The 26211-nt window shown below is 48.4% G+C and overlaps 1 protein-coding gene across 1 annotated transcript in view; it reads left to right on the top strand.

The window, feature by feature from the left end:
* Positions 1 to 26211, top strand: part of LOC115111158 (adhesion G-protein coupled receptor V1-like) — a 248439-nt gene that overhangs the window by 97071 nt on the left and 125157 nt on the right. The window contains exons 52-76 of the mRNA XM_065011405.1: positions 157 to 303; positions 530 to 785; positions 1091 to 1293; positions 2000 to 2176; positions 2907 to 3089; positions 3246 to 3425; positions 3550 to 3714; positions 3902 to 4022; positions 4276 to 4399; positions 4578 to 4716; positions 4971 to 5156; positions 6123 to 6358; positions 6798 to 6946; positions 7285 to 7483; positions 8078 to 8297; positions 8754 to 8993; positions 9158 to 9307; positions 9504 to 9992; positions 11261 to 11404; positions 12238 to 12409; positions 13334 to 13475; positions 13635 to 14482; positions 14904 to 15024; positions 15144 to 15315; positions 22895 to 23137. Coding sequence (XP_064867477.1) covers positions 157 to 303; positions 530 to 785; positions 1091 to 1293; positions 2000 to 2176; positions 2907 to 3089; positions 3246 to 3425; positions 3550 to 3714; positions 3902 to 4022; positions 4276 to 4399; positions 4578 to 4716; positions 4971 to 5156; positions 6123 to 6358; positions 6798 to 6946; positions 7285 to 7483; positions 8078 to 8297; positions 8754 to 8993; positions 9158 to 9307; positions 9504 to 9992; positions 11261 to 11404; positions 12238 to 12409; positions 13334 to 13475; positions 13635 to 14482; positions 14904 to 15024; positions 15144 to 15315; positions 22895 to 23137 — 5406 coding nt within the window. The remainder of the gene's footprint in view (positions 1 to 156; positions 304 to 529; positions 786 to 1090; positions 1294 to 1999; positions 2177 to 2906; positions 3090 to 3245; positions 3426 to 3549; positions 3715 to 3901; positions 4023 to 4275; positions 4400 to 4577; positions 4717 to 4970; positions 5157 to 6122; positions 6359 to 6797; positions 6947 to 7284; positions 7484 to 8077; positions 8298 to 8753; positions 8994 to 9157; positions 9308 to 9503; positions 9993 to 11260; positions 11405 to 12237; positions 12410 to 13333; positions 13476 to 13634; positions 14483 to 14903; positions 15025 to 15143; positions 15316 to 22894; positions 23138 to 26211) is intronic.

Genomic DNA, 26211 nt, shown 5'->3' with positions numbered 1-26211 from the left:
TCCAAATAGGTTTCTGTTGCTTGCATTTCTATGTCTATACATACATAAATTTATAGTGCTAACGCTCTATGCTCATATTTTATTTTCCAATACAGTTGAATGGTAAAAATCTTTATGATATTACAGTGCATACTGACATTGATGCTGTCTCTCCAGGGCTCTCTATCTGTGGAATTGGAGGAGTTGACGAAGGGCAACCCTATCTCTCTGAGTGTTGAGAGGAGGAGAGGGACCTTCAGGAGACTGACCATCCACTGGGCAGCCAACGGCAGTCTGGAAGATATCTTTCCCACGTCAGGAGTGGTGAGTCTCTCTCTTTCCATCTCTCTCTCTCTCTCTCTCTCTCTCTCTCTCTCTCTCTCTCTCTCATGGCTAACTTCCATGTGTTAGATATAGAGAAATAGAAGAGATACCAAACAACTGATGTGCCATTTCTAGTTTAGTTCATTGGTTGCAAATTAACTTCCTGGATTGGCTGAGCTACAGAGGATCAGACATCCATCCTGTTGTCCTCTACCGTGTTTCTCAGGTGACGTTTTCCCAGGGCCAGGTGGTGGCTACCATCAATCTGACCGTGCTAGCAGATAGCATCCCTGAGCTGAAGGAGAGGGTCACCATCACCCTGCTGGATGTCACCACGGTGGGCCTAGACCAGCACTCCAGGGGAGCGCTGATTGACCCCCAGAGAGCACAGGCCCTCCTCACCATCTTGCCCAACGGCTCACCCTACGGGTTGATAGGCTGGCACCTGGACTCCCAGTACCTCCTCACACAGGAGCCTCAGAGTAAGAAGCCAGCTGTTTGCATTCTTATACATTTATTTATACAGTGGAAAAATCATTTCTAATGTGTATAGTTAAAAATAAGCCCTATTTGAAAAATGTACATTTTTAAAGCTACTGAAGTGTTTGGTTACTTGTGTAAAGTAGGTTGTCATGAGCGATCATAACTTGATTTGACAGGGACTATGATGTTGGTGTGATTCACTACTACACATTATCCAATCTGTTTCTGTCCTTGTTCAGGCTATAAGGTTTATGTAAGTTGTCTAATGCTCCTTGTACATGTTTGTCTCTGCTTTTCACCCAAGAGAGTCCCACTAATGTCACCCTGACCATTGTGAGGGAGCAGGAGGCTTCTGGGGAGGTGGCAGTGCACTACCAGACAGGACCAGCCCTATCCAAGTCCCCTTCCAACCAGGCCAGCGCCCCACAGGACTACACACCCCGGGAGGGCACCGTCATCATGAAGGAGAACGCCACCCTTGCCCTCATCACCATCACCATACTACCGGTACGCATAGAATATAGTAGAATAGAATAGAAAATGAAAGAATATTACTTTATGGACAAACCATCCCCAAGACTCATCTTGGGATGACTGGGGACCGGACCCTCCTCCTCTCCTTCTCCTCTTCCACCCCAGCAGTATAAATCTAGATTGGTTCAGCAGACACTGGCTTTCTGCCTGTTCTGGCTACTTTCTGCCTGTGCTGGCTGCTTTCTGTCTGTTCTGGCTCCGTTCTGGCTGCTTTTTGCCTCTTCTGGCTGCCTGTTCTGGCTGATTTCTGCCTGTTCTGGTTGCTTTCTGCCTATTCTGGCTGCTTTCTGCCTACAGCTTAGGTCCATACTAGGTCTAAAACCACCAGTGTTGGGTCTGCCACAGAGGAAACCCACTACTTATTTCCCATCGGAATAGATCCATTCCTCGTAAATTGCAGTGTTGAGTGGCTATTTTAATGGTAACTACTTTTGTGTTTTGTTTAGACTGAGAGGAAGTTTTGAAAAACATGGACCGGGTTTCTATGTGCTCTGAAACTGCCAACATTATTTAAGGTTGATTGGGGAATAAAGGCTCTTTAGAAGTGGAACATGGGAAAGATCAGTAGTTCCTGTCTGTGGGTTGGGATTTATTTGCTCCTAATATAGCAGGCAACCATACCCCACAGCATTGGTCAGGTCCTCCAGACCTGAGGGCTGTGTGTGTATGTATCAACCAGGATGAGGCTCCGGAGCTGGCTGAAAGTTTCCTGGTGAACATCACAGGCGTGGAACTAGTGGGGGGGTTGACGGGGGTGGCCCAGCCCAGTGTGAAGAGGCCTGGCATGGAGGTGGCTGAGGTCACCATCCAGGAGAACGATGACCCACGGGGGGTCCTGCAGTTCAACGTCTCCCAGGTAATACCTTACACTACTACCTCTACCCATATGCTACACAATTATCCTTGAATAAAACACTCCATTCCTTTATTCTCCTTGAATATGACACTCCATTCCTTTATTCTCCTTGAATATGACACTCCATTCCTTTATTCTCCTTGAATAAAACACTCCATTCCTTTATTCTCCTTGAATATGACACTCCATTCCTTTATTCTCCTTGAATATGACACTCCATTCCTTTATTCTCCTTGAATAAAACACTCCATTCCTTTATTCTCCTTGAATATGACACTCCATTCCTTTATTCTCCTTGAATATGACACTCCATTCCTTTATTCTCCTTGAATAAAACACTACATTCCTTTATTCTCCTTGAATATGACACTCCATTCCTTTATTCTCCTTGAATATGACACTCCATTCCTTTATTCTCCTTGAATAAAACACTACATTCCTTTATTCTCCTTGAATATGACACTACATTCCTTTATTCTCCTTGAATATGACACTCCATTCCTTTATTCTCCTTGAATGAAACACTCCATTCCTTTCTAAAGTATGTCACAACATCTTACAACAGTAACTATATGGTGCTCTAAGGTTTAGAGATTATCTGAAAGCTCTGACCAACGAGTGAATGAATACCAATAGGTAGGTTAACCCAATGGTACAAATGGGTATGTTAACCCTATGGTACAAATAGGCATTTTAATGCTCCAACTCTGTTTCTGTGTCTAATTCTTAGGAAGAGGCTGGAGGGTTGCTGGCCTATGAGGTGGCTCCGCCCAGAAACGTCCTCCATCTAGCAGTGGTGCGATTGGCTGGCAGGACTGGGAGAGTGGTGGTGTACTGGGAGGCTCGGCCAATCACTACCAGTCTCAATGACTTCACTCCTTCTTCTGGGAATATCACCTTTCAAGATGGACAGGTGATTTGATTACAACTATGGTTAGAGAGTTTCTCCTGTTAGATCACATAGTTAAGTTAGGGGACCTATGTAACTTCGATCCACTAAGTCTAGTTGAGCTTCTATGAGGGATAAGATGTATACCTCAGGTAAAATAAACTCTGGTTCTGTTTGCAGGGACAGGGCATCATAGACGTCAGCATCGTGGATGACACGGAGGTGGAGTCTGTGGAGCACTTCAGTGTTACTCTAATGCGTGTTATTGGTGGAGCCAGGCTGGGGGTGGAGATCTCTGTGACCGTCACCATCCCACCCAACGATTCACCGCTGGGCAGCTTCGGCTTCCAGGAGAAGACTGTGAGTCACAACTCATTGTCACCCAACAAGTTGTCCTACAGAGAATGGAAGAAGTTGTATTTTCCAATCCAATACAACCTTATTGTAAACCATTATTAGGCTAAGTAAACAAATCTCCTTCTAGTTCACTATCAGCGAGCCAGAGTTCACTAGTGACCCGGCTGCCATGGCAACGCTGACGGTGGTGCGAAGTGCAGAAGGCGAGGGGGCGGTGACACTGATGTGGCGCCTGGAGGACACTGCCTGGGACGACCTTTCACCTCTCAACGGAACACTGGTCTTCAATGAGGTCAGTAGGGAAGATGATAGCAGGTCAGTTAACAGTGTTTTACACTATATGTGAACTAACTAAGTAACTACTTGGTAATAATTGATACCAAATGTAATAATAGTTGGTGCTAAATGTACAGTTTATCTTAGAAGTTGAAACTGCAGTTTGTAGGGAAGACATTGATGGGAGGCTTTGTGAACCTCAGACAGAGTCTTGGAGAACGCTGGTGATCCGGGCTCTGGCTGACGCTGTGTTGGAGGGAGAAGAGAGCTTCACTGTCCAGCTCCTGGCTGCCAAGAGTGGTGCTGTAATCGACCCCATTAATGGTCAGTGTCTTTGGCTGCCTCACTGTGTTTAAACATACACACGGTCTCTGGTCTATGGAGAGGGGAGGGATTAAGTTGCCCCTAGAAGCTGATCTGAGGTCAGTTTCTGCGTTTTAAGTTCTAATGGTTATGGTTTGGATTGAGGGAGAGTAAGCTGATTCTAGATCTACGCCTAGAGGCAACTTGTGTGTAAGGAGCACCAGAGGAGGGCATTAGACTGAACTGTGTCCCCTGGGTTGGTGTGTGTCTGTAGGGTCAGCCACCATCACCATCCTGGGAGACCGTGCAGCCCTGGGAATAGTGGGCATCGCTGAGGCTTCCAGGAGCATCCTTATCGGAGAACCTCAGGGAGACTATAATGGGACTGCTCTGGTCAGGTACACATACAGACAGTTACACACACACATATCACTGGCTAATGGGAAAGCCTCACATTGGTTCATTGGTCAGAATATTTCTGTTGTGCCGTTGAGAAAGTCTTCTTTTGGTTAATATGATGTCGACCAAATGCATGTTGCAATGATACCATTATGTGTGTGTGTGTGTGTGTCTCAGCCTTGTACGCGGCCCTGGCATCTTTGGAGAGATCCAGGTGTACTGGAACATCACTCCTGCTGTGGCCCCTGAGTTTGAGGAGCTGTCTGGTGTGGTGACCATGAGGGACAGACAGTCTGCCGCCACCATACGCCTCAAAGTATGACAATCTCTCTGACTATGGAATGATATTCATCGCTATGTTCTTGTTTTATCATACCTCATCTTATTGTTAAGTGAAAATGTATTTACCAATGTAAATTGTAAAACTGTGTCCCAATATCAATACTTGACTGCTACTTAGAGTGAAGTGATGTAACCTATTGTATTGAACATGCATTTTCAACAGTGTCCTAGTATGGATATTGGGTCACAGGCTGAAGGGAGTGGCGTTTGTTATTGTTGTAATTTCAGGCGCTGGATGATGACACGGCAGAGGAGCGGCGTGTGTACCTGCTGTCCCTGACCTCAGTCACGCCCGGGGCAGGGATCAGCCCCTTGGCCCAGAGGGCCACGGTCACTATGGCAGCCAGTGATCTCCCCCACGGCCTGTTCTCCTTTGTCCAAGGCCTCGTCAGGGCCTCTGAGGAGGAGGGCAAGGTGAGCGCGCCTGGGCAGTCTTGGGCCATGATCTTAAACAACCACATTGGTGAAACTCACTAGAGGATGTCTAACTGGTTAGAACTGCCCTATCAGAGCCTGGGAACGGTCTGACCAGCCCTATCAGAGCCTGAGAATGGTCTGACCTGTCCTATCAGAGGGAGGGTGGGCTGAGGGAGCAATAGAATGGTTGATAGTCAGAAGTGTAAATGAAGTAATTTAGCTGTGTGTAGGGGGTGTGTACTGGTGGCAGAGAAGTCAGGCGCAGGAGAGCAAAAAACAGATTTACAACGGCGCAGATTAATAAACAAAACCACCGTGAACTGAACAATAAATCAATGGGTTAACAAAACCCGTTACACACCAGCATAACGTGCACAAGCACCACAAAAAACAATACTGGACAAAACCCATTACACACCAGCATAACGTGCACAAGCACCACAAAAAACAATACTGGACAAAACCCGTTACACACCAGCATAACGTGCACAAGCACCACAAAAAACAATACTGGACAAAACCCATTACACACCAGCATAACGTGCACAAGCACCACAGAAAACAATACTGGACAAAACCCGTTACACACCAGCATAACGTGCACAAGCACCACAAAAAACAATACTGGACAAAACCCGTTACACACCAGCATAACGTGCACAAGCACCACAAAAAACAATACTGGACAAGGACATGGGGGGGGAACAGAGGGTTAAATACACAACATGTAATGATGGTATTGAAACCAGGTGTGTGGGAAGACAAGACAAAACAAATGGAAAATGAAAGGTGGATCGGCGATGGCTAGAAGACCGGTGACGTCGACCGCCGAACGTAGCCCGAACAAGGAGAGCGACAGACTTCGGCGGAAGTCGTGACACTGTGTTTTAGTCAAGAGTCATCATATGATGATATGACTGCCTATTTTTGCCCCCTCCTCCTCCACCTTCTCTTCTCCCCCAGGTCAATGTAACAGTGGTGCGCTCCATGGGCAGGTTTGGGAGTGTGTGGGTAACCTACCAGACAGCAGGCAGTGTAGCGGTCAGTGGAATGGACTTCACCAGTGCCTCGGGTAGGCTTCTGTTTGGCCCAGGCCAGACCACGCGTGGGGTCACGCTGAGCATCCATGACGACGACCTCCCAGAGGGACCTGAGGAGTTCTACCTCAACATCACCACAGTGGAGCTCCTCAATGACAGGTAGGTAGACCCTGGACAGTGATCTAGAGTAATTTCTGTGCTTCCTGTCCTCCAGTTAAGGTTAGGGGGGTTGAAGAGGGAAAGCTGATCCTAGATCTGTTGCTAAGGACAACTTCTACCCTGAGCTGATGATGTGGGGTTTAGGTGTGGGAGGAGAATCCCAAACCTGGTTAGTGATCAAAATGCCATGGTCAGACATGTGGATTTCACTCTAAGTGAGGTGGAAGGTGTGGGTCTCTGTGGTGTGAGCTGTGGTATAGTTGAGGGTAAACGCAGATTAATGCTGTTTTACCTACCTTTTTTATTTAGTTTGAACGTTCACCCACCTTTCACCACAAACGGAGATCAGTGTTATCCATCTATTTATTTTTACCTTTACATCACTGGGTGTGAGACGGAGTGGTGTTGTCTCTGACCTCTGTCCCCCTCCTGTGGCCAGTAATGTGGACTTCAGTGTGAGGGAGCACGGCCTGCAACGAGACCAGCCTCCAGCCATCGGCAATGTTTCCTCCGTCATGATCGTCATCCAGAAGAGTGACAACTCAGAGGGCGTTCTGGAGTTCCTCCCTGACTATGTCAACATCACAGGTCAGCCTCTAACACACACACACACACACACACACACACACACACACACACACGTTGACACTATTCAACATAGCTATTAGTATCAGGCATCACTTTAGCAAATGTCATTTCATCCTCTTAATATGTAATGGACATTATTAAAACAGAGGGATTCTGAGAGTGGTGATTGGATGAATGCAATATGTAAGGAGTATTACAATACAGCATTAAAGTGTACATTTGTCCCCGTCCATAATAGCACCCTATTCCCTACACAGTGTACTACTTTTGACCAGAGCCCCATAGGTGCCATTTGGGATGCACTGATTGTATTTGATCTTCCTCTCGTCTCTCTCCAGTGGAGGAGGATGTGGGCAGTGCTTCCATCCCGGTGGTGAGGAGGGTGGGTTCCTACGGCCTGGTCACAGCAGAGTACACCTCTAGGGGTCTGACTGCCAGGGCCGGTCTGGACTATATCCTGGGCAACGGCTCGCTCACCTTCCTCCATGGCCACAACACCAGTCACATCAACGTGTCCATTATAGACGACCAGGACAGGTAAGTCTGTCTCCCTCTCCGTCTCCCTCTCTGTCTCTCTCTCTGTCTCTCCACAGATCACCTTTAAAATGTTTCCTCTCCCAGCCTCGAAACAATGTTTCATTATTTGATTGTGGTATTGCTGCACATTTTGTGATCATTTTATTCCTATGAGATTGGTATATCTGAAGTCTACGACATTCTATTAGAAAATGGATGTGAACATGAAAGAGCAGTAATGACTCCTTGCTGTCCCCAGTCCACCTGACCATGCTGCTGCTCCAGTTTCAACTGTTCTGCCTTATTATTATTTGACCATGCTGGTCATTTATGAACATTTGAACATCTTGGCCATGTTCTGTTATAATCTCCACCCGGCACAGCCAGAAGAGGATTGGCCACCCCACATAGCCTGGTTCCTCTCTAGGTTTCTTCCTAGGTTTTGGCCTTTCTAGGGAGTTTTTCCTAGCCACCGTGCTTCTACACCTGCATTGCTTGCTGTTTGGGGTTTTAGGCTGGGTTTCTGTACAGCACTTTGAGATATCAGCTGATGTACGAAGGGCTATATAAATCAATTTGATTTGATTAGTGGAGTTGTCATAACTCTTTTCCCAGGGAGGACGCCGAGACGTTTGAGATCCAGCTGTCAGGTGCCACGGGCGGAGCCATACTGGGTACTCATCTGATTGCCAGGGTTACCATCGCCAAGAGCGACTCGCCCAATGGCGTGGTTCGTTTCCTGAACGCGAGTGTGATCACCTTGGTGAACCCCAACAGTACCCTGAAGTTCAGCCTGCACCTGGAGAGGGCGGGGGGGTTTGTAGGCAATGCTACGGTAAGCCTACTGGGACACTCCCCCTCACTCTGTCTCCCTCTTGTTAGGTCTGTAGCCTCAGACACCTTCGGGACGGTGTCCCAGACACAGACTAAAAAGAACGCTCGATAGAGAATCTCCAGTGAAAGTGTTTTTTTAGTCCAGAGGGAAGGTGAATTTGTGTTCGCGGAATCGGCCACTAGTGTCTAACTGCCATGTTCTGTCTCTCTGACAGAGGTACAAGAGCTTGTTCACTGTCACCATCTCTCTGCCAGATAACCATCACTCATGATAAACTTAATGACACTGCCATACCTGTTAGCCTATGCAGCGGATAATGTCTTGATTCTGTATTTTTCATAAGGGAACGATTGGTCCGAATATATTTGGCAGTAATATTAATCTAGTCTTCTTGTCTTTGCCAGCATGAGAGTGATGCATACCAGCCAATCGGAATCATTGATCTCCTTTCCTCAGATAACATGGAGCATTCTGGGTCCCAACACCAAAGAGGTCTTGCCACCCGTAAACACAGACATTGGAGATCCCGTGAACGGATCATTCCATTTCAGAGACGGGGAGGGGGGATTGCGCACCATTGATCTGAGGATTCTACCCCATGCGGAGGTGGAGGTGGCGGAGACCTTTGTGGTCGTGCTTCAACTCCTCTCAGGTGACATGGACATTGACCCCCGAGCTGGCTCTGTCACACTCAAGGTACATCACAGTCCCAATGAGTGACATCTCAATATTAATACGAACCCCAGTTGTATTAAAACCATTATATTGAAATGACTTCACAGGCTCTTATTGATATTAAGATTCTCTGAATCGTGGCTTTCTCTTGGTTTGGTGTGTGTGTGTGTGTGTGTGTGCCTCAGATTGAGAAGTTTGGAGACCCTAATGGTATAGTTGAGTTGACAGAGGAGGACCTTAGAGAGCGTGTGTACAGTGAGCCCACAGCCGGCGAGGGGCCGCTCAACATCTCCCTGCTCATCACGCGCAGACACGGTGTCATGGGCAACGTCACGGTACGACCACCTCGAGGGTGACATCATACTGTTACAGACAGAATATGGCTTTAAGGGCAATGCTCCGGCTTTGAGTGTGTCCCTTTAACTGAGGTTTGCTGGGAGACTGTATGAGCCGAGTTCATTACACTGTCTGTCCGATAAAATATACAGCCAATTTACAGGTATGTTATAGATGTGTGTGTGTGTCTCTCAGGTGCACTGGCAGATCCTGAGTGACTCTGACACAACGGGGGACTTCTCGGCCCTCAACGGCTCCGTGGTTATCCTGGATGGTCAGAGGGGGGCAGAGGTGGTCCTCACTCTTCTACCTGATGCTGTGCCCGAGCTGGAGGAGCTCTACCTGCTCCGGCTGAGCTCCGTGGAGGGTGGCGCCACCCTGAACACCAACCGCAGTACCACCCTCTTCAGGGTGCGTGCCAACGACGAGCCGCACGGCGTGTTCGGCCTGGCGGCGGAGCGGCAGGCGGTGGTTGTGGTGGGGAGGGGGGCTGGGTTGGTCAGACTCCTGTCCCTGAACGTGACGCGCCAGGCTGGGGCCTTCGGCAACGCCAGTGTGGGCTACCGGATCAGTACTGGGCCTGGGCTAAATGGACAGGAGTTGCTAGGGGGGGCGGCTGTGGGGAGAGTCCTGATCAAGCATGGAGAGGATTCAGCCTCTGACTCAGTGCCAATCAGTACTCAGGTAAGAGAGGACTCAAAGATATACTCAAGACCAGGGTTGCCATGGTTTTATATGATTTTGATGCATCAATGTGGGATCATGCACTCGTGCTATGAATATACTCATACATTTTCTGGCCATTTATGAAGATAACATTGAATCTGTATAGTTTTTCATAGCTTTCCATAACCTCCCTAATAAGGCCATTTTATCAAACCAAACTTGTCTCCAGTACTCCACTGACCCTGCCTCTGTTGTCCTGGTTACCAGGCTGAATGTCTCTCTCTCTCTGTCCTCTAGTGCTGTGTCACTGACCCTGCCTCTGTCGTCCTGGTTACCAGGCTGAATGTCTCTCTCTCTCTGTCCTCTAGTGCTGTGTCACTGACCCTGCCTCTGTCGTCCTGGTTACCAGGCTGAATGTCTCTCTCTCTCTGTCCTCTAGTGCTGTGTCACTGACCCTGCCTCTGTCGTCCTGGTTACCAGGCTGAATGTCTCTCTCTCTCTGTCCTCTAGTGCTGTGTCACTGACCCTGCCTCTGTCGTCCTGGTTACCAGGCTGAATGTCTCTCTCTCTCTGTCCTCTAGTGCTGTGTCACTGACCCTGCCTCTGTCGTCCTGGTTACCAGGCTGAATGTCTCTCTCTCTCTGTCCTCTAGTGCTGTGTCACTGACCCTGCCTCTGTCGTCCTGGTTACCAGGCTGAATGTCTCTCTCTCTCTGTCCTCTAGTGCTGTGTCACTGACCCTGCCTCTGTCGTCCTGGTTACCAGGCTGAATGTCTCTCTCTCTCTGTCCTCTAGTGCTGTGTCACTGACCCTGCCTCTGTCGTCCTGGTTACCAGACTGAATGTCTCTCTCTCTCTGTCCTCTAGTGCTGTGTCACTGACCCTGCCTCTGTCGTCCTGGTTACCAGGCTGAATGTCTCTCTCTCTCTGTCCTCTAGTGCTGTGTCACTGACCCTGCCTCTGTAGTCCTGGTTACCAGGCTGAATGTCTCTCTCTCTCTGTCCTCTAGTGCTGTGTCACTGACCCTGCCTCTGTCGTCCTGGTTGCCAGGCTGAATGTCTCTCTCTCTCTGTCCTCTAGTGCTGTGTCACTGACCCTGCCTCTGTCGTCCTGGTTACCAGGCTGAATGTCTCTCTCTCTCTGTCCTCTAGTGCTGTGTCACTGACCCTGCCTCTGTCGTCCTGGTTACCAGGCTGAATGTCTCTCTCTCTCTGTCCTCTAGTGCTGTGTCACTGACCCTGCCTCTGTAGTCCTGGTTACCAGGCTGAAAGTTTTCTCTCTCTTCTAGGTGTTTCTCTCAGTGGGTGTGAACTTTACTTTGGAGCTTACAGACGTGCGCCTCCTGGGACCTCTCTTCAGCTCCCCACCTCGCCTCCTACTGGAGGCCAGGGTCGCCATAGTGACCGTCCCAGAGGAAGCAGCCAGCGCTGAGGTATCAGTCAATAACTTTATGGAGTAAGGTGAAGTTGCACCTAAATGCTGATCTTGGTTCAGTTTTGCATTAATGGTTATGGCTAGGATTAGGTTATGGGAAGCTGATCCCAGACCTGCATATATAGGGAAACTTGACTCTGGAGCTTACTATTGTCCCAACGGGGAAGATGTAAGTGCTGCATGTGTGGCTCCCCTGTTAGACACTAGGAGGCGTAGTTACACCCTTTTTGAAACCCATCTCCATTCCCACTACATTGGAAAGACGGATGGGAGGATGCTCTGTATGTAACTGAATTACTGCTCTGCGGTTGGTAGCACCTCCCTGTGGACACACAACCTCTCTCAGTCATGACCTTAGAAGAAGTACATGTTACATGAGCCTTTCAAAGTCAGTTGACCAGCTTGGTGCTGACCACGACATAGACTTGGCATTTTGACCTAGCTAGCTACCACTACCACCTCTTCTGCTAACAGATAGTATTATAAAAGCATTACAGCGGTACACAGGGCTGTGGACACTCATAATGGCATCACCTCATTCTACAGAGGCACCGTTACCATGGAAATGGTCTCCAACACTCATCTTGTCCTTTTGATCCGTCTTTAGGCAGCCGTTCTTCAACACAACATTCTAATACTATGTAGTTTTGCTTCGTCTCACAGGTTGTTAGATCTGTACTGGGCTTTAATGGAACTGTTGTGTCACATCCTTCCCTATTCCTCCTCCTCCTCTGTGTGTGTGTGTGTGTGTGTGTGTGTGTGTGTGTGTGTGTGTGTGTGTGTGTGTGTGTGTGTGTGTGTGTGTGTGTGTGTGTGTGTGTGTGCGTGTAGGTGGGCTTTGTCTCGTTGGCGTTGCAGATCTCCAGTGTGGAGACGGGTGTGTGTGAGGCGCTGGTGTACAGGACTGGGCTATTTGGAGCAGTGAGGGTGGAGTGGAGCGCAGGGTACCCCCCCGGACAGGCTCCGTTAGGATTCAGGCCTGGAGTCATCACCCCCAGCTCAGGTAAGGACATCAGAGGGAAACTGACCACTGTGAGCTCAGAGGGAAACTGACCACTGTGAGCTCAGAGGGAAACTGACCACTGTGAGCTCAGAGGGAAACTGACCACTGTGAGCTCAGAGGGAAACTGACCACTGTGAGCTCAGAGGGAAACTGACCACTGTGAGCTCAGAGGGAAACTGACCACTGTGAGCTCAGAGGGAAACTGACCACTGTGAGCTCAGAGGGAAACTGACCACTGTGAGCTCAGAGGGAAACTGACCACTGTGAGCTCTGAGGGAAACTGACCACTGTGAGCTCTGAGGGAAACTGACCACTGTGAGCTCTGAGGGAAACCGGCCACTGTGAGCTCCGAGGGAAACCGGCCACTGTGAGCTCCGAGGGAAACCGGCCACTGTGAGCTCCGAGGGAAACCGGCCACTGTGAGCTCCGAGGGAAACCGACCACTGTAAGCTCTGAGGGAAACTGATGACTGTGAGCTCCGAGGGAAACTGACCACTGTGAGCTTTAGAAGAGGTTTGGTGTGGATCAAAAAAAAATCCAGGTCTCTCCCTATTGGTTAATTTTCCCTCTCTCTCTCTAACCGAAGGAGGGCATGTGAACAGGCTGAGAAGGTCTCATTTTCTCTAAGTAAACCCACCAGATAATCTACCTATACCTCCTCCAGTCTCATTTAATTCTCTCCCTTTCCAAACACCACCACCAACAAACACTCTAGAAAATGACCACGCAGATAGGAGGAATTGCTGTGAGCTGTGTGGTCTGAGGTTGTTTGTCTGAGGTTGTTTGTCTGAGGTTGTTTGTCTGAGGTTGTTTGTCTGAGGTTGTTTGTCTGAGGTTGTTTGTCTGAGGGTGTTTGTCTGAGGGTGTTTGTCTGAGGGTGTTTGTCTGAAGGAGTTGTCTGAGGGTGTTTGTCCTCCTCCTCAGGCTCAGTGACAATGGCCCATGGAGAGAGGAGCAAGGCTCTGTCCCTCCAGGCACTCTCTAATGTGTCTGAGCCAGCGGCCTTCGCCCTCCACCTCACTGCAGCCGGCTCCAGCTCCCCTGCTCCTGGGGTAGCTAGACTCCGGTACAGTAAACAGACTCACTTGCCAAGCTTATAGCGCTTCTATGCACTGTAGACATAGGGCCGGGAACCCTCTGACTGAAGATGGCATTCTGTATGTAACAGTAATGTTACAAACTTTAACAGCCATGGTGTGATGCTACTCTCTGTTTCCCTCTCCAGGTCAGGGTTCACGGTGGCAGAGGTTGAGCCTCTGGGGCTGTACCAGTTCGCCCCGGACTCCCGCCAGCTGGTCATCAAGGAGGACGTGCAGACCATCACCCTCTACGTCCAGCGGCTCTATGGTTTTCGTAGCAACCGTACCCGCCTGTCTTACCAGACGGTGTCGGGCAGTGCCCTGGCAGGACAGGACTTCGCTGGAGTGCGTGACGGAGAGCTGTTCTTTGACTCACCTCGCCAGACCTCCGCCTTGCTCCGGCTGTCCGTTCTGGACGACGCGCTCTTGGAGCCAGACGAAACCTTCTTTGTCAACCTGACAGACGTCCAGGTACTGAGCGGTGGTGGTGTCCCCCAATCGGGTGAACCCCGGCCCCATCTCATCCCACAACACAGCGTGGCCACCGTTACCATCCTGGCCAGCGATGTCACGGTGGGGGTGCTGAGCATCGGGCCGGGACTGGTTGAGACAACAGAGGACAGGGAGGAAGGGAGCCAGCAGGAGAAGAGAGTGCTCCTCAGGGTCCATAGGTCTAGCAGTCTGGCTGGGCCAGTGAGGGTCAAGGTGCAGGCTTATGGAGGTGGGAGTGTTGGGGGTCCATCTCTTCCCTTTGCTCCAGAGCCCAACAAGACCCTGGCCCTGGTGGGGCAAGACTTCAAGCTGGAGTCCGCCCTGGTGTCACTGCAGGAGGGGCAGAGTGAGGCCGAGGTCAGCCTCATCATCCTAGACGACTCTGAGCCTGAGGGACAGGAAGTGTTCTTCATCTACCTCAGCGACCCAGAGGGAGGTGCGCAGATCGCAGATGGGCCCGACCAGCAGGGCTTCAGCTCCTTTGCCAAAATCATCATCCTCGGTAAATACTGAAATGCTATATCTGCCTCGGGCTCCATGTCATATGCTCCTCAGTCTACCCATTGGTCAGCCAATTCAAGGTAATGTCATGCTCTAGTTTCTCTAGAACACTGTGTTCTCTGTCTAGGTCATTGTTTTCCAATTCAATCCCTAAATTCGGTCACTGGGCATCTGATTGCAGATCCAGTGATGTGAAATCTATTCCACTGTTCAAAGGCACCGTTACAACAGGATTGGGAAGCTTGATGCGCTGGTTTGTTGAATGCTCTGTGTACATACAGTGAATAGCATACATATGGAAAAAGTAATATCAATATCTCTCTCTCCTTCTTTCTCTGTCTGTCTGTCTGTCTGTCTGTCTGTCTGTCTGTCTGTCTGTCTCCCTCTCTTTCTTCCCACTCCCTCCCTCCACTTTCTCTCAGGGAGTGATTTCCATAACGGGATAGTGGGTTTCAGTGTGAGTTCTCTGCTGGGTCAGGTTCTGGACGAGGACTCAGAAGTAAACAGAACAGCCCTTCTTTACTTGCAGAGACAACAAAACAGGTAGGTCATTTCCTCCATCTGTTCCCATATGACTGTCATCTGAAAGCTGCAATGATCAACCCCAGCCACTCGGGGTGCTGCGTGTGTGTTTGTGTGACCGGTCTGCTTCCCCCACGCAGGGCCTTTGAGGACGTTGAGGTGAAGTGGCGGGCCACGTTCAGCAGGGCGGAGCCATCCCTGGTCAACAACGGAGTGAACCTGACACGGGAGCTGTGGCAGACCTCAGGCAAAGTGCTTTGCAGGAGAGGACAGGTCCTCTGTGTCTTCAGCATGGAGGTCCGACAGGACCAGGTGAGTCCCAGGTAGTACTAGAGGTTGTATCTCTAGTATCTCTCCCTGGGTTAGAGGAGGGTTTGGCCGGGGTAGGCTGTCATTGTAAAATAAGAATTTGTTCTTAACTGATGTCCTAATACTGAAGCTCTCTCCCTGGATGTCCTAATACTGAAGCTCTCTCCCTAGATGTCCTAATACTGAAGCTCTCTCCCTGGATGTCCTAATACTGAAGCTCTCTCCCTAGATGTCCTAATCCTGAAGCTCTTTCCCTGGATGTCCTAATACTGAAGCTCTGTCCCTGGATGTCCTAATACTGAAGCTCTGTCCCTGGATGTCCTAATACTGAAGCTCTCTCCCTGGATGACCTCATTTTTTAAATATTTTTTATTTATTTCACCTTTATTTAACAAGGTAGGCTAGTTGAGAACAAGTTCTCATTTGCAACTGCGACCTGGCCAAGATAAAGCATAGCAGTGTGAACAGACAACACAGAGTTACACATGGAGTAAACAATTAACAAGTCAATAACACAGTAGAAAAGAAAAAAAAGGGGGGAGTCTATATACAATGTGTGCAAAAGGCATGAGGTAGGCGAATAATTACAATTTTGCAGATTAACACTGGAGTGATAAATGATCAGATGGTCATGTACAGGTAGAGATATTGGTGTGCAAAAGAGCAGAAAAGTAAATAAATGAAAACAGTATGGGGATGAGGTAGGTGAAAATGGGTGGGCTATTTACCAATAGACTATGTACAGCTGCAGCGATCGGTTAGCTGCTCAGATAGCTGATGTTTGAAGTTGGTGAGGGAGATAAAAGTCTCCAACTTCAGCGATTTTTGCAATTCGTTCCAGTCACAGGCAGCAGAGTACTGGAACGAAAGGCGGCCGAATGAGGTGTTGGCTTTAGGGATGATCAATGAGATACACCTGCTGGAGCGCGTGCTACGGATGGGTGTTGCCATCGTGACCAGTGAACTGAGATAAGGCGGAGCTTTACCTAGCATGGACTTGTAGATGACCTGGAGCCAGTGGGTCTGGCGACGAATATGTAGCGAGGGCCAGCCGACTAGAGCATACAAGTCGCAGTGGTGGGAGGTATAAGGTGCTTTAGTGACAAAACAGATGGCACTGTGATAGACTGCATCCAGTTTGCTGAGTAGAGTGTTGGAAGCCATTTTGTAGATGACGTCGCCGAAGTCGAGGATCGGTAGGATAGTCAGTTTTACGAGGGTAAGCTTGGCGACGTGAGTGAAGGAGGCTTTGTTGCGGAATAGAAAGTCGACTCTTGATTTGATTTTCGATTGGAGATGTTTGATATGAGTCTGGAAGGAGAGTTTGCAGTCTAGCCAGACACCTAGGTACTTATAGATGTCCACATATTCAAGGTCGGAACCATCCAGGGTGGTGATGCTAGTCGGGCATGCGGGTGCAGGCAGCGATCGGTTGAAAAGCATGCATTTGGTTTTACTAGCGTTTAAGAGCAGTTGGAGGCCACGGAAGGAGTGTTGTATGGCATTGAAGCTCGTTTGGAGGTTAGATAGCACAGTGTCCAATGACGGGCCGAAAGTATATAGAATGGTGTCGTCTGCGTAGAGGTGGATCAGGGAATCACCCGCAGCAAGAGCAACATCATTGATATATACAGAGAAAAGAGTCGGCCCGAGAATTGAACCCTGTGGCACCCCCATAGAGACTGCCAGAGGACCGGACAGCATGCCCCCCGATTTGACACACTGAACTCTGTCTGCAAAGTAATTGGTGAACCAGGCAAGGCAGTCATCCGAAAAACCGAGGCTACTGAGTCTGCCGATAAGAATATGGTGATTGACAGAGTCGAAGGCCTTGGCAAGGTCGACGAAGACGGCTGCACAGTACTGTCTTTTATCGATGGCGGTTATGATATCGTTTAGTACCTTGAGTGTGGCTGAGGTGCACCCGTGACCGGCTCGGAAACCAGATTGCACAGCGGAGAAGGTACGGTGGGATTCGAGATGGTCAGTGACCTGTTTGTTGACTTGGCTTTCGAAGACCTTAGATAGGCAGGGCAGGATGGATATAGGTCTGTAGCAGTTTGGGTCCAGGGTGTCTCCCCCTTTGAAGAGGGGGATGACTGCGGCAGCTTTCAATCCTTGGGGATCTCGGACGATATGAAAGAGAGGTTGAACAGGCTGGTAATAGGGGTTGCGACAATGGCGGCGGATAGTTTCAGAAATAGAGGGTCCAGATTGTCAAGCCCAGCTGATTTGTACGGGTCCAGGTTTTGGAGCTCTTTCAGAACATCTGCTATCTGGATTTGGGTAAAGGAGAACCTGGAGAGGCTTGGGCGAGGAGCTGCGGGGGGCGGAGCTGTTGGCCGAGGTTGGAGAAGCCAGGCGGAAGGCATGGCCAGCCGTTGAGAAATGCTTATTGAAGTTTTCGATAATCATGGATTTATCGGTGGTGACCGTGTTACCTAGCCTCAGTGTAGTGGGCAGCTGGGAGGAGGTGCTCTTGTTCTCCATGGACTTCACAGTGTCCCAGAACTTTTTGGAGTTGGAGCTACAGGATGCAAACTTCTGCCTGAAGAAGCTGGCCTTAGCTTTCCTGACTGACTGCGTGTATTGGTTCCTGACTTCCCTGAACAGTTGCATATCACGGGGACTCTTCGATGCTATTGCAGTCCGCCACAGGATGTTTTTGTTCTGGTCGAGGGCAGTCAGGTCTGGAGTGAACCAAGGGCTGTATCTGTTCTTGATTCTGCATTTTTTGAACGGAGCATGCTTATCTAAAATGGAGAGGAAGTTGCTTTTAAAGAATGACCAGGCATCCTCAACTGACGGGATGAGGTCAATGTCCTTCCAGGATACCCGGGCCAGGTCGATTAGGAAGGCCTGCTCACAGAAGTGTTTTAGGGAGCATTTGACAGTGATGAGGGGTGGTCGTTTGACTGCGGCTCCGTAGCGAATACAGGCAATGAGGCAGTGATCGCTGAGATCCTGGTTGAAGATAGCGGAGGTGTATTTCAATTTGTAAGTCGCTCTGGATAAGAGCGTCTGCTAAATGACTTAAATGTAATGTAAATGTATTTGGAGGGCCAGTTGGTCAGGATGACGTCTATGAGGGTGCCCTTGTTTACAGAGTTAGGGTTGTATCTGGTGGGTTCCTTGATGATTTGTGTGAGATTGAGGGCATCTAGCTTAGATTGTAGGACTGCCGGGGTGTTAAGCATATCCCAGTTTAGGTCACCTAACAGAACAAACTCTGAAGCTAGATGGGGGGCAATCAATTCACAAATGGTGTCCAGGGCACAGCTGGGAGCTGAGGGGGGTCGGTAGCAGGCGGCAACAGTGAGAGACTTATTTCTGGAGAGAGTAATTTTCAAAATTAGTAGTTCGAACTGTTTGGGTATGGACCTGGAAAGTATGACATTACTTTGCAGGCTATCTCTGCAGTAGACTGCAACTCCTCACCCTTTGGCAGTTCTATCTTGACGGAAGATGTTATAGTTGGGTATGGAAATCTCTGAATTTTTGGTGGCCTTCCTGAGCCAGGATTCAGACACAGCAAGGACATCAGGGTTAGCAGAGTGTGCTAAAGCAGTGAGTAAAACAAACTTAGGGAGGAGGCTTCTGATGTTGACATGCATGAAACCAAGGCTTTTTCGATCACAGAAGTCAACAAATGAGGGTGCCTGGGGACATGCAGGGCCTGGGTTTACCTCCACATCACCCGCGGAACAGAGAAGGAGTAGTATGAGGGTGCGGCTAAAGGCTATCAAAACTGGTCGCCTAGAGCGTTGGGGACAGAGAATAAGAGGAGCAGGTTTCTGGGCATGGTAGAATATATTCAGGGCATAATGCGCAGACAGGGGTATGGTGGGGTGCGGGTGCAGCGGAGGTAAGCCCAGGCACTGGGTGATGATGAGAGAGGTTGTATCTCTGGACATGCTGGTTGTAATGGGTGAGGTCACCGCATGTGTGGGAGGTGGGACAAAGGAGTTATCAGGGGTATGAGGAGTGGAACTAGGGGTCCATTGTGAACTAAAACAATGATAACTAACCTGAACAACAGTATACAAGGCATATTGACATTTGAGAGAGACATACAGCGAGGCATACAGTAATCACAGGTGTTGAATTGGGAAAGCTAGCTAAAACAGTAGGTTAGACAACAACAGCTAATCAGCTGGCACGACAACAGCAGGTAAAATGGCGTTGACTAGGCAACGGGGCCAACAGATAAAACAAACAAGCCGAATGGAGTACCGTGATTAATGGACAGTCCAGCGTGCATCAGCTATGTGGCCAAGAGATCAGTGTCCAGGGGGCAGCGGTGGATGGGGCAGGGAAGCTGGACTGGCGAGTGTTATCCAGGTAAAAAAAAAAAAACGAACAATGACTAAATAGCTTGTAGCTAGTTAGCTGGTTAGCTTCTGCAGGTTCTTGAGTGTGTTCTAAAAAAAATTAAAATAATAGCGATTCCGTATCACATTGGGTGAGGCAGGTTTCCGGAAGGTATAAACAAATTAAAAATCAAAAAGAGATAGAAAGTAAATATGGGTGTTTGGGACGCGGCGATGCAGACGGTTAGTATGCCTGTGCTAGCAAGCTAACAGTTCGTAGATAGCTAGATAGCTAGTTGTGAAGATCCAGCTGAAAAATGTTCCATTTGCGGTGGGAATCCGGGGAAGAAATCGGTGGATGAAAAAAATAAATAGGTCCGTTATGCTCTGGTTAGAGTCGCGTTGTTCGAACTGGCGAGAGCTTTCCGGGCTGAAGGTTAGCTGATGACCGGTTAGCTGAAGACCGCTAGCATGGCTAGTGGTTTGCTGGCTAGCTTCAGTTGAGCTTCAGTTGAGGGGTTCCGGTTCCAAGTAAATATAAATATAAATACTTTAGGAAAAATAGCTACATTGGGTGAGGCGGGTTGCTGGAGAGTAATTGGAAGCTTAGGTTTAGCAAAAAGTTTTTAAAGAGATATGCGAAGAAAAATATGTAAAAAACGAAAGAGATATATACAGAGACACGACACGACAGGACTTACTGCTACGCCATCTTGGATTGTCCTGTGATGCTATCTGAAGCTCTGTCCCTGGATGTCCTAATACTGAAGCTCTTTCCCTGGATGTCCTAATCCTGAAGCTCTCTCCCTGGATGTCCTAATACTGAAGCTCTCTCCCTGGATGTCCTAATACTGAAGCTCTGTCCCTGGATGTCCTAATACTGAAGCTCTCTCCCTGGATGTCCTAATACTGAAGCTCTCTCCCTGGATGTCCTAATACTGAAGCTCTGTCCCTGGATGTCCTAATACTGAAGCTCTCTCCCTGGATGTCCTAATACTGAAGCTCTGTCCCTGGATGTCCTAATACTGAAGCTCTGTCCCTGGATGTCCTAATACTGAAGCTCTGTCCCTGGATGTCCTAATACTGAAGCTCTGTCCCTGGATGTCCTAATACTGAAGCTCTGTCCCTGGATGTCCTAATACTGAAGCTCTGTCCCTGGATGTCCTAATACTGAAGCTCTGTCCCTGGATGTCCTAATACTGAAGCTCTGTCCCTGGATGTCCTAATACTGAAGCTCTGTCCCTGGCAGACCACACATCTCTTTTGTTTGTCCACGTTTCTTTCTGCTGTAGTGTCAGAGGCTCTGGCTGTGTATTAATGTGGACGTTAGTGGAGAGATTGGGCTGTGAGTGGCATCGAGGTCAATATAGGGTCACAGGAGCAGGGCAGGAAGGTCCTGTGGCGTAATCACACCCTCCTCTCATCTCATCTCCTCTCATCTCCACTCCTCTCCTCTCCTCTCCTCTCCTCTCATCTCATCTCCTCGGTCAGTAATTAGCCTAGCAGGGCAGGAAGGTCCTGTGGCGTAATCACACCCTCCTCTCCTCTCCTCTCCTCTCCTCTCCTCTCCTCTCTCTCCTCTCCTCTCCTCTCCTCTCCTCTCCTCTCCTCTCCTCTCATCTCCACTCCACTCCACTCCACTCCTCTCCTCTCCTCTCCTCTCCTCTCATCTCCTCTCCCTCTCCTCTCCTCTCATCTCCTCTCATCTCATCTCCTCTCCTCTCCTCTCCTCTCATCTCATCTCCTCTCATCTCCTCTCATCTCCTCTCATCTCCTCTCCCTCTCCTCTCCTCTCCTCTCCTCTCCTCTCCTCTCCTCTCCTCTCCTCTCCTCTCCTCTCATCTCATCTCCTCGGTCAGTAATTAGCCTAGTTGTTAGAGCGTTGGGCCAGTATCTGAAAGGTCACTGATTTGAATACCCAAGTTGACAATGACTGACCCTGTAAAACAACACATTTCACTGCACCTATCCGGTGTATGTAACAATAAAACATATATTTTATTTTTTGGGTGGTCTGACCAGGCAGCTCACCCAGCCCACATCCTGTCCTGCTATGTGTCTGTGTATGAGGGCTATTTTAGGGCACACCTCCTCCTATTGAGTGCTGTCTGTCTGCTGTGCTTCCTCCCCTCCTACTTCCCTGCTGTTATGACACAGTCCTCAGACCTGGAGAGGAGAGACATGAGTCCCAGATTGTTGGAGGCTGCAGGACTGGACCACCATTATGTGACATGGGGCTCAATTCTATAACTCATTTTATAAACATTGCTTGTACTGTACTGTAATTTTATGGCTGGGGAAGCCCATAATCCCATGTTCAACAGTACTGTAATTTTATGGCTGGGGAAGCCCATAATCCCATGTTCAACAGTACTGTAATTTTATGGCTGGGGAAGCACATAATCCCATGTTCAACAGTACTGTAATTTTATGGCTGGGGAAGCCCATAATCCCATGTTCAACAGTACTGTAATTTTATGGCTGGGGAAGTCCATAATCCCATGCTCAACAGTACTGTAATTAATTTTATGGCTGGGGAAACCCATAATCCCATGTTCAACAGTACTGTAATTTTATGGATCGGGAAACCCATAATCCCATGTTCAACAGTACTGTAATTTTATGGCTGGGGAAACCCATAATCCCATGTTCAACACTAAAGTCGTTTTATGGCTGGGGAAGCCCATAATCCCATGTTCAACACTAAAGTCGTTTTATGGCTGGGGAAGCCCATAATCCCATGTTCAACATTAAAGTCGTTTTATGGCTGGGGAAGCCCATAATCCCATGTTCAACATTAAAGTCGTTTTATGGCTGGGGAAGCCCATAATCCCATGTTCAACATTAAAGTCGTTTTATGGCTGGGGAAGCCCATAATCCCATGTTCAACACTAAAGTCGTTTTATGGCTGGGGAAGCCCATAATCCCATGTTCAACATTAAAGTCGTTTTATGGCTGGGGAAGCCCATAATCCCATGTTCAACATTAAAGTCGTTTTATGGCTGGGGAAGCCCAGAATCCCATGTTCAACATTAAAGTCGTTTTATGGCTGGGGAAACCCAGAATCCCATGTTCAACATTAAAGTCGTTTTATGGCTGGGGAAGCCCATAATCCCATGTTCAACATTAAAGTCGTTTTATGGCTGGGGAAGCCCAGAATCCCATGTTCACATTCTATTTTTATTTTCTTCTTCCTTTTCTCCTCTGTTATGTATTGCCATCTATAACCAGTTAGACGTTCCTTAACTCCCTCTGTCTGCCTATTGCCATAGGAACCCGAGTACCAGGCCTGGTTCCTGGTTGAGATCTACCAGGTGGGTGTTGGCGCTGCCATCAATGAAAGTTCCCGCTTTGCCAACATCACCCTGCTGGAGAGCGATGACCCGCTGGGGCTGGTCTACTTTGCAGTTGGGTCCAGACTGCCTGTAGCCCACCTCAAGACCACCCACCTCAGTCTGCAGGTGTACAGAGAGGCCAGCACGGCCTCCAACATCACCGTACTCTACCGCATGCTGGTGAGAAGCATACACACACACAGCGAACACACACACACACACACACACACACACACACACACACACACACACACATACACTGTACACACACTACATACAGTACAGTGTTCATGGAATAGCCACACAAATATTGCCATACATTCCCACACCATACATTGTCTCCCTTTGTAACCAGTCACATCCTTCTGGTTGAAAATCACCAGTCCCATCTTATTCAGGTTGTTGTATTGTCTCACTCACTAGATCAGATTTCCATTCATCTCCCTCACCTAATTATACTGACCGGATGTGTTTCACCTTCAATGTCTCACGGTGTGTTGGTCATGGGTCATCTAAGTCAAACTCTACTGCAATGTCAGCGAGAGACACTAACACCCAAAAAGCACCTAGCCCCGAATCCTAGCCTTAGTTCCCAGCCCCAGCCTCAATCCCAGCCTGTCCCAGCCCCCCAACCCTAGCCTCAGCCCCAGTGTCAGCCTCAGTCCCAGCCACCCAACCCTAGCCTGTCCCAGCCCCCCAACCCTAGCCTCAGTCTCAGCCCCAGTGTCAGCATCAGTCCCAGCCTCAACCCCAGCCTGTCCCAGCCAGCCCCAGTGTCAGCCCCAGTCCCAGCCAGTCCCAGCCTCACAGTCCCAGTCCCAGCCTAAACCCCAGCCTGTCCCAGCCCCCCAACCCTAGCCTCTAGCTCAGCCCCAGTGTCAGCCTCAGTCTCAGCCCCAGTGTCAGCCTCAGTCCCAGCCCCAGCCTCAGTCCCAGTCTCAACCCCAACCTGTCCCAGCCACCCAACCCTAGCATCAGTCCCATTCCCAGCCCCAGTCCCAGCCTGTCCCAGCCCCCCAACCCTAGCCTCAGTCTCAGCCCCCGTGTCAGCCTCAGTCCCAGCCACCCAACCCTAACATCAGCCCCAGTCCCAGTTCCAGTCCCAGACCTAGCCCCAGCCTCAGTCCCAGTCCCAGCCCTAGCACTAGCCCTAGCCCTAGCCCTAGCCCCAGCCCCAACCCCAGCCTCAGTCTCATCCCCAGCCCCAGCCCCAGTCCCAGCCCCAGGCCCAGTCCCAGCCTCAGCCCCAGTCCTAGCCCCAGTCCCAGCCCCAGCCTCAATCCCAGTCCCAGCCTCAGTCCTAGCCCCCAGGAAATGGCTCAGGATGTATCAATGACACGCTCCATCCAGTAGCTCCCTATTCCTCAAGTGGTTTCTGTCGATCTATTGTGTAGGGTGTCTACTGAAAACACGCTTTTGTGATGAAATTGAATTTCCTTATGTTATAAAATAAATATTACCAAAACAAATATGATTATTCGTGTTTTGGATTAAAAAAAGTTGGATTTCGATTCCAAATACATCCAATAATAAGCACTGAGCTCTGTTGACATAGCAATGCAGATTCCTCGTAACAACTAAATTAGCATGACGTGAGCTGAACTAAATGTAAAAGGCTTTGAAAATAAAAAACTGTAGTTTTCGCTCAGTGCTCCGTTGACATTTCAGAGGTACTATTGTTTTTGTGAGAAATCTTCAAAAATAATAGGCATTTTGAATGAATATGAAAATACATACTAAAATATGAAAATAACACGTCATGTCTCAATATCAATATCCATCTTCCCTCTATTGTTGAATGTGAATTCGAGAAGAGGGATGAAGAGTTCAATGGGAAAGTGACCCTGTCAGGTTGCCAGTAGCTTTAATTCTTACACAGAATCCAGCCTAGCTGACGCCATTCAATTTTCCAGGTTATTTGCCACTTTTTCCCCTCTGGCCTCCATTTATTTAGTCACCTTAATTCTGGCTATCCTACAAGGGTAAGAACTCAAATAACTGTTGAACAGATTATGACAGCGACATGAGGTTTGTACCATTTTGCTTTTATTATAGGATTATCTACACTTGGGCTACATGGGGCTCCCAACTTGTCATATAACCAGGTTAACTACTGTCTCCACATCCTATTACATATAACCAGGTTAACTAGTCTCCACATCCTGTTACATATAACCAGGTTAACTACAGTCTCCACATCCTATTACATATAACCAGGTTAACTAGTCTCCACATCCTGTTACATATAACCAGGTTAACTAGTCTCCACCTCCTGTTACATATAACCAGGTTAACTACAGTCTCCACATCCTATTACATATAACCAGGTTAACTAGTCTCCACATCCTGTTACATATAACCAGGTTAACTACAGTCTCCACATCATATTACATATAACCAGGTTAACTACAGTCTCCACATCCTATTACATATAACCAGGTTAACTAGTCTCCACATCCTGTTACATATAACCAGGTTAACTACAGTCTCCACATCCTGTTACATATAACCAGGTTAACTAGTCTCCACCTCCTGTTACATATAACCAGGTTAACTACAGTCTCCACATCCTATTACATATAACCAGGTTAACTAGTCTCCACCTCCTGTTACATATAACCAGGTTAACTAGTCTCCACCTCCTGTTACATATAACCAGGTTAACTACAGTCTCCACATCCTATTACATATAACCAGGTTAACTAGTCTCCACATCCTGTTACATATAACCAGGTTAACTACAGTCTCCACATCATATTACATATAACCAGGTTAACTACAGTCTCCACATCCTATTACATATAACCAGGTTAACTAGTCTCCACATCCTATTACATATAACCAGGTTAACTACAGTCTCCACATCCTGTTACATATAACCAGGTTAACTACAGTCTCCACATCCTATTACATATAACCAGGTTAACTAGTCTCCACCTCCTGTTACATATAACCAGGTTAACTAGTCTCCACCTCCTGTTACATATAACCAGGTTAACTAGTCTCCACATCCTGTTACATATAACCAGGTTAACTACAGTCTCCACATCCTGTTACATATAACCAGGTTAACTACAGTCTCCACATCCTGTTACATATAACCAGGTTAACTACAGTCTCCACATCCTGTTACATATAACCAGGTTAACTACAGTCTCCACATCCTATTACATATAACCAGGTTAACTAGTCTCCACATCCTGTTACATATAACCAGGTTAACTACAGTCTCCACATCCTATTACATATAACCA

This window comes from Oncorhynchus nerka, linkage group LG27, assembly GCF_034236695.1.
Source record: "Oncorhynchus nerka isolate Pitt River linkage group LG27, Oner_Uvic_2.0, whole genome shotgun sequence".
Classification (NCBI taxonomy): Eukaryota; Metazoa; Chordata; class Actinopteri; order Salmoniformes; family Salmonidae; genus Oncorhynchus; species Oncorhynchus nerka.
This window is presented reverse-complemented; position numbering and strand designations above follow the sequence as displayed.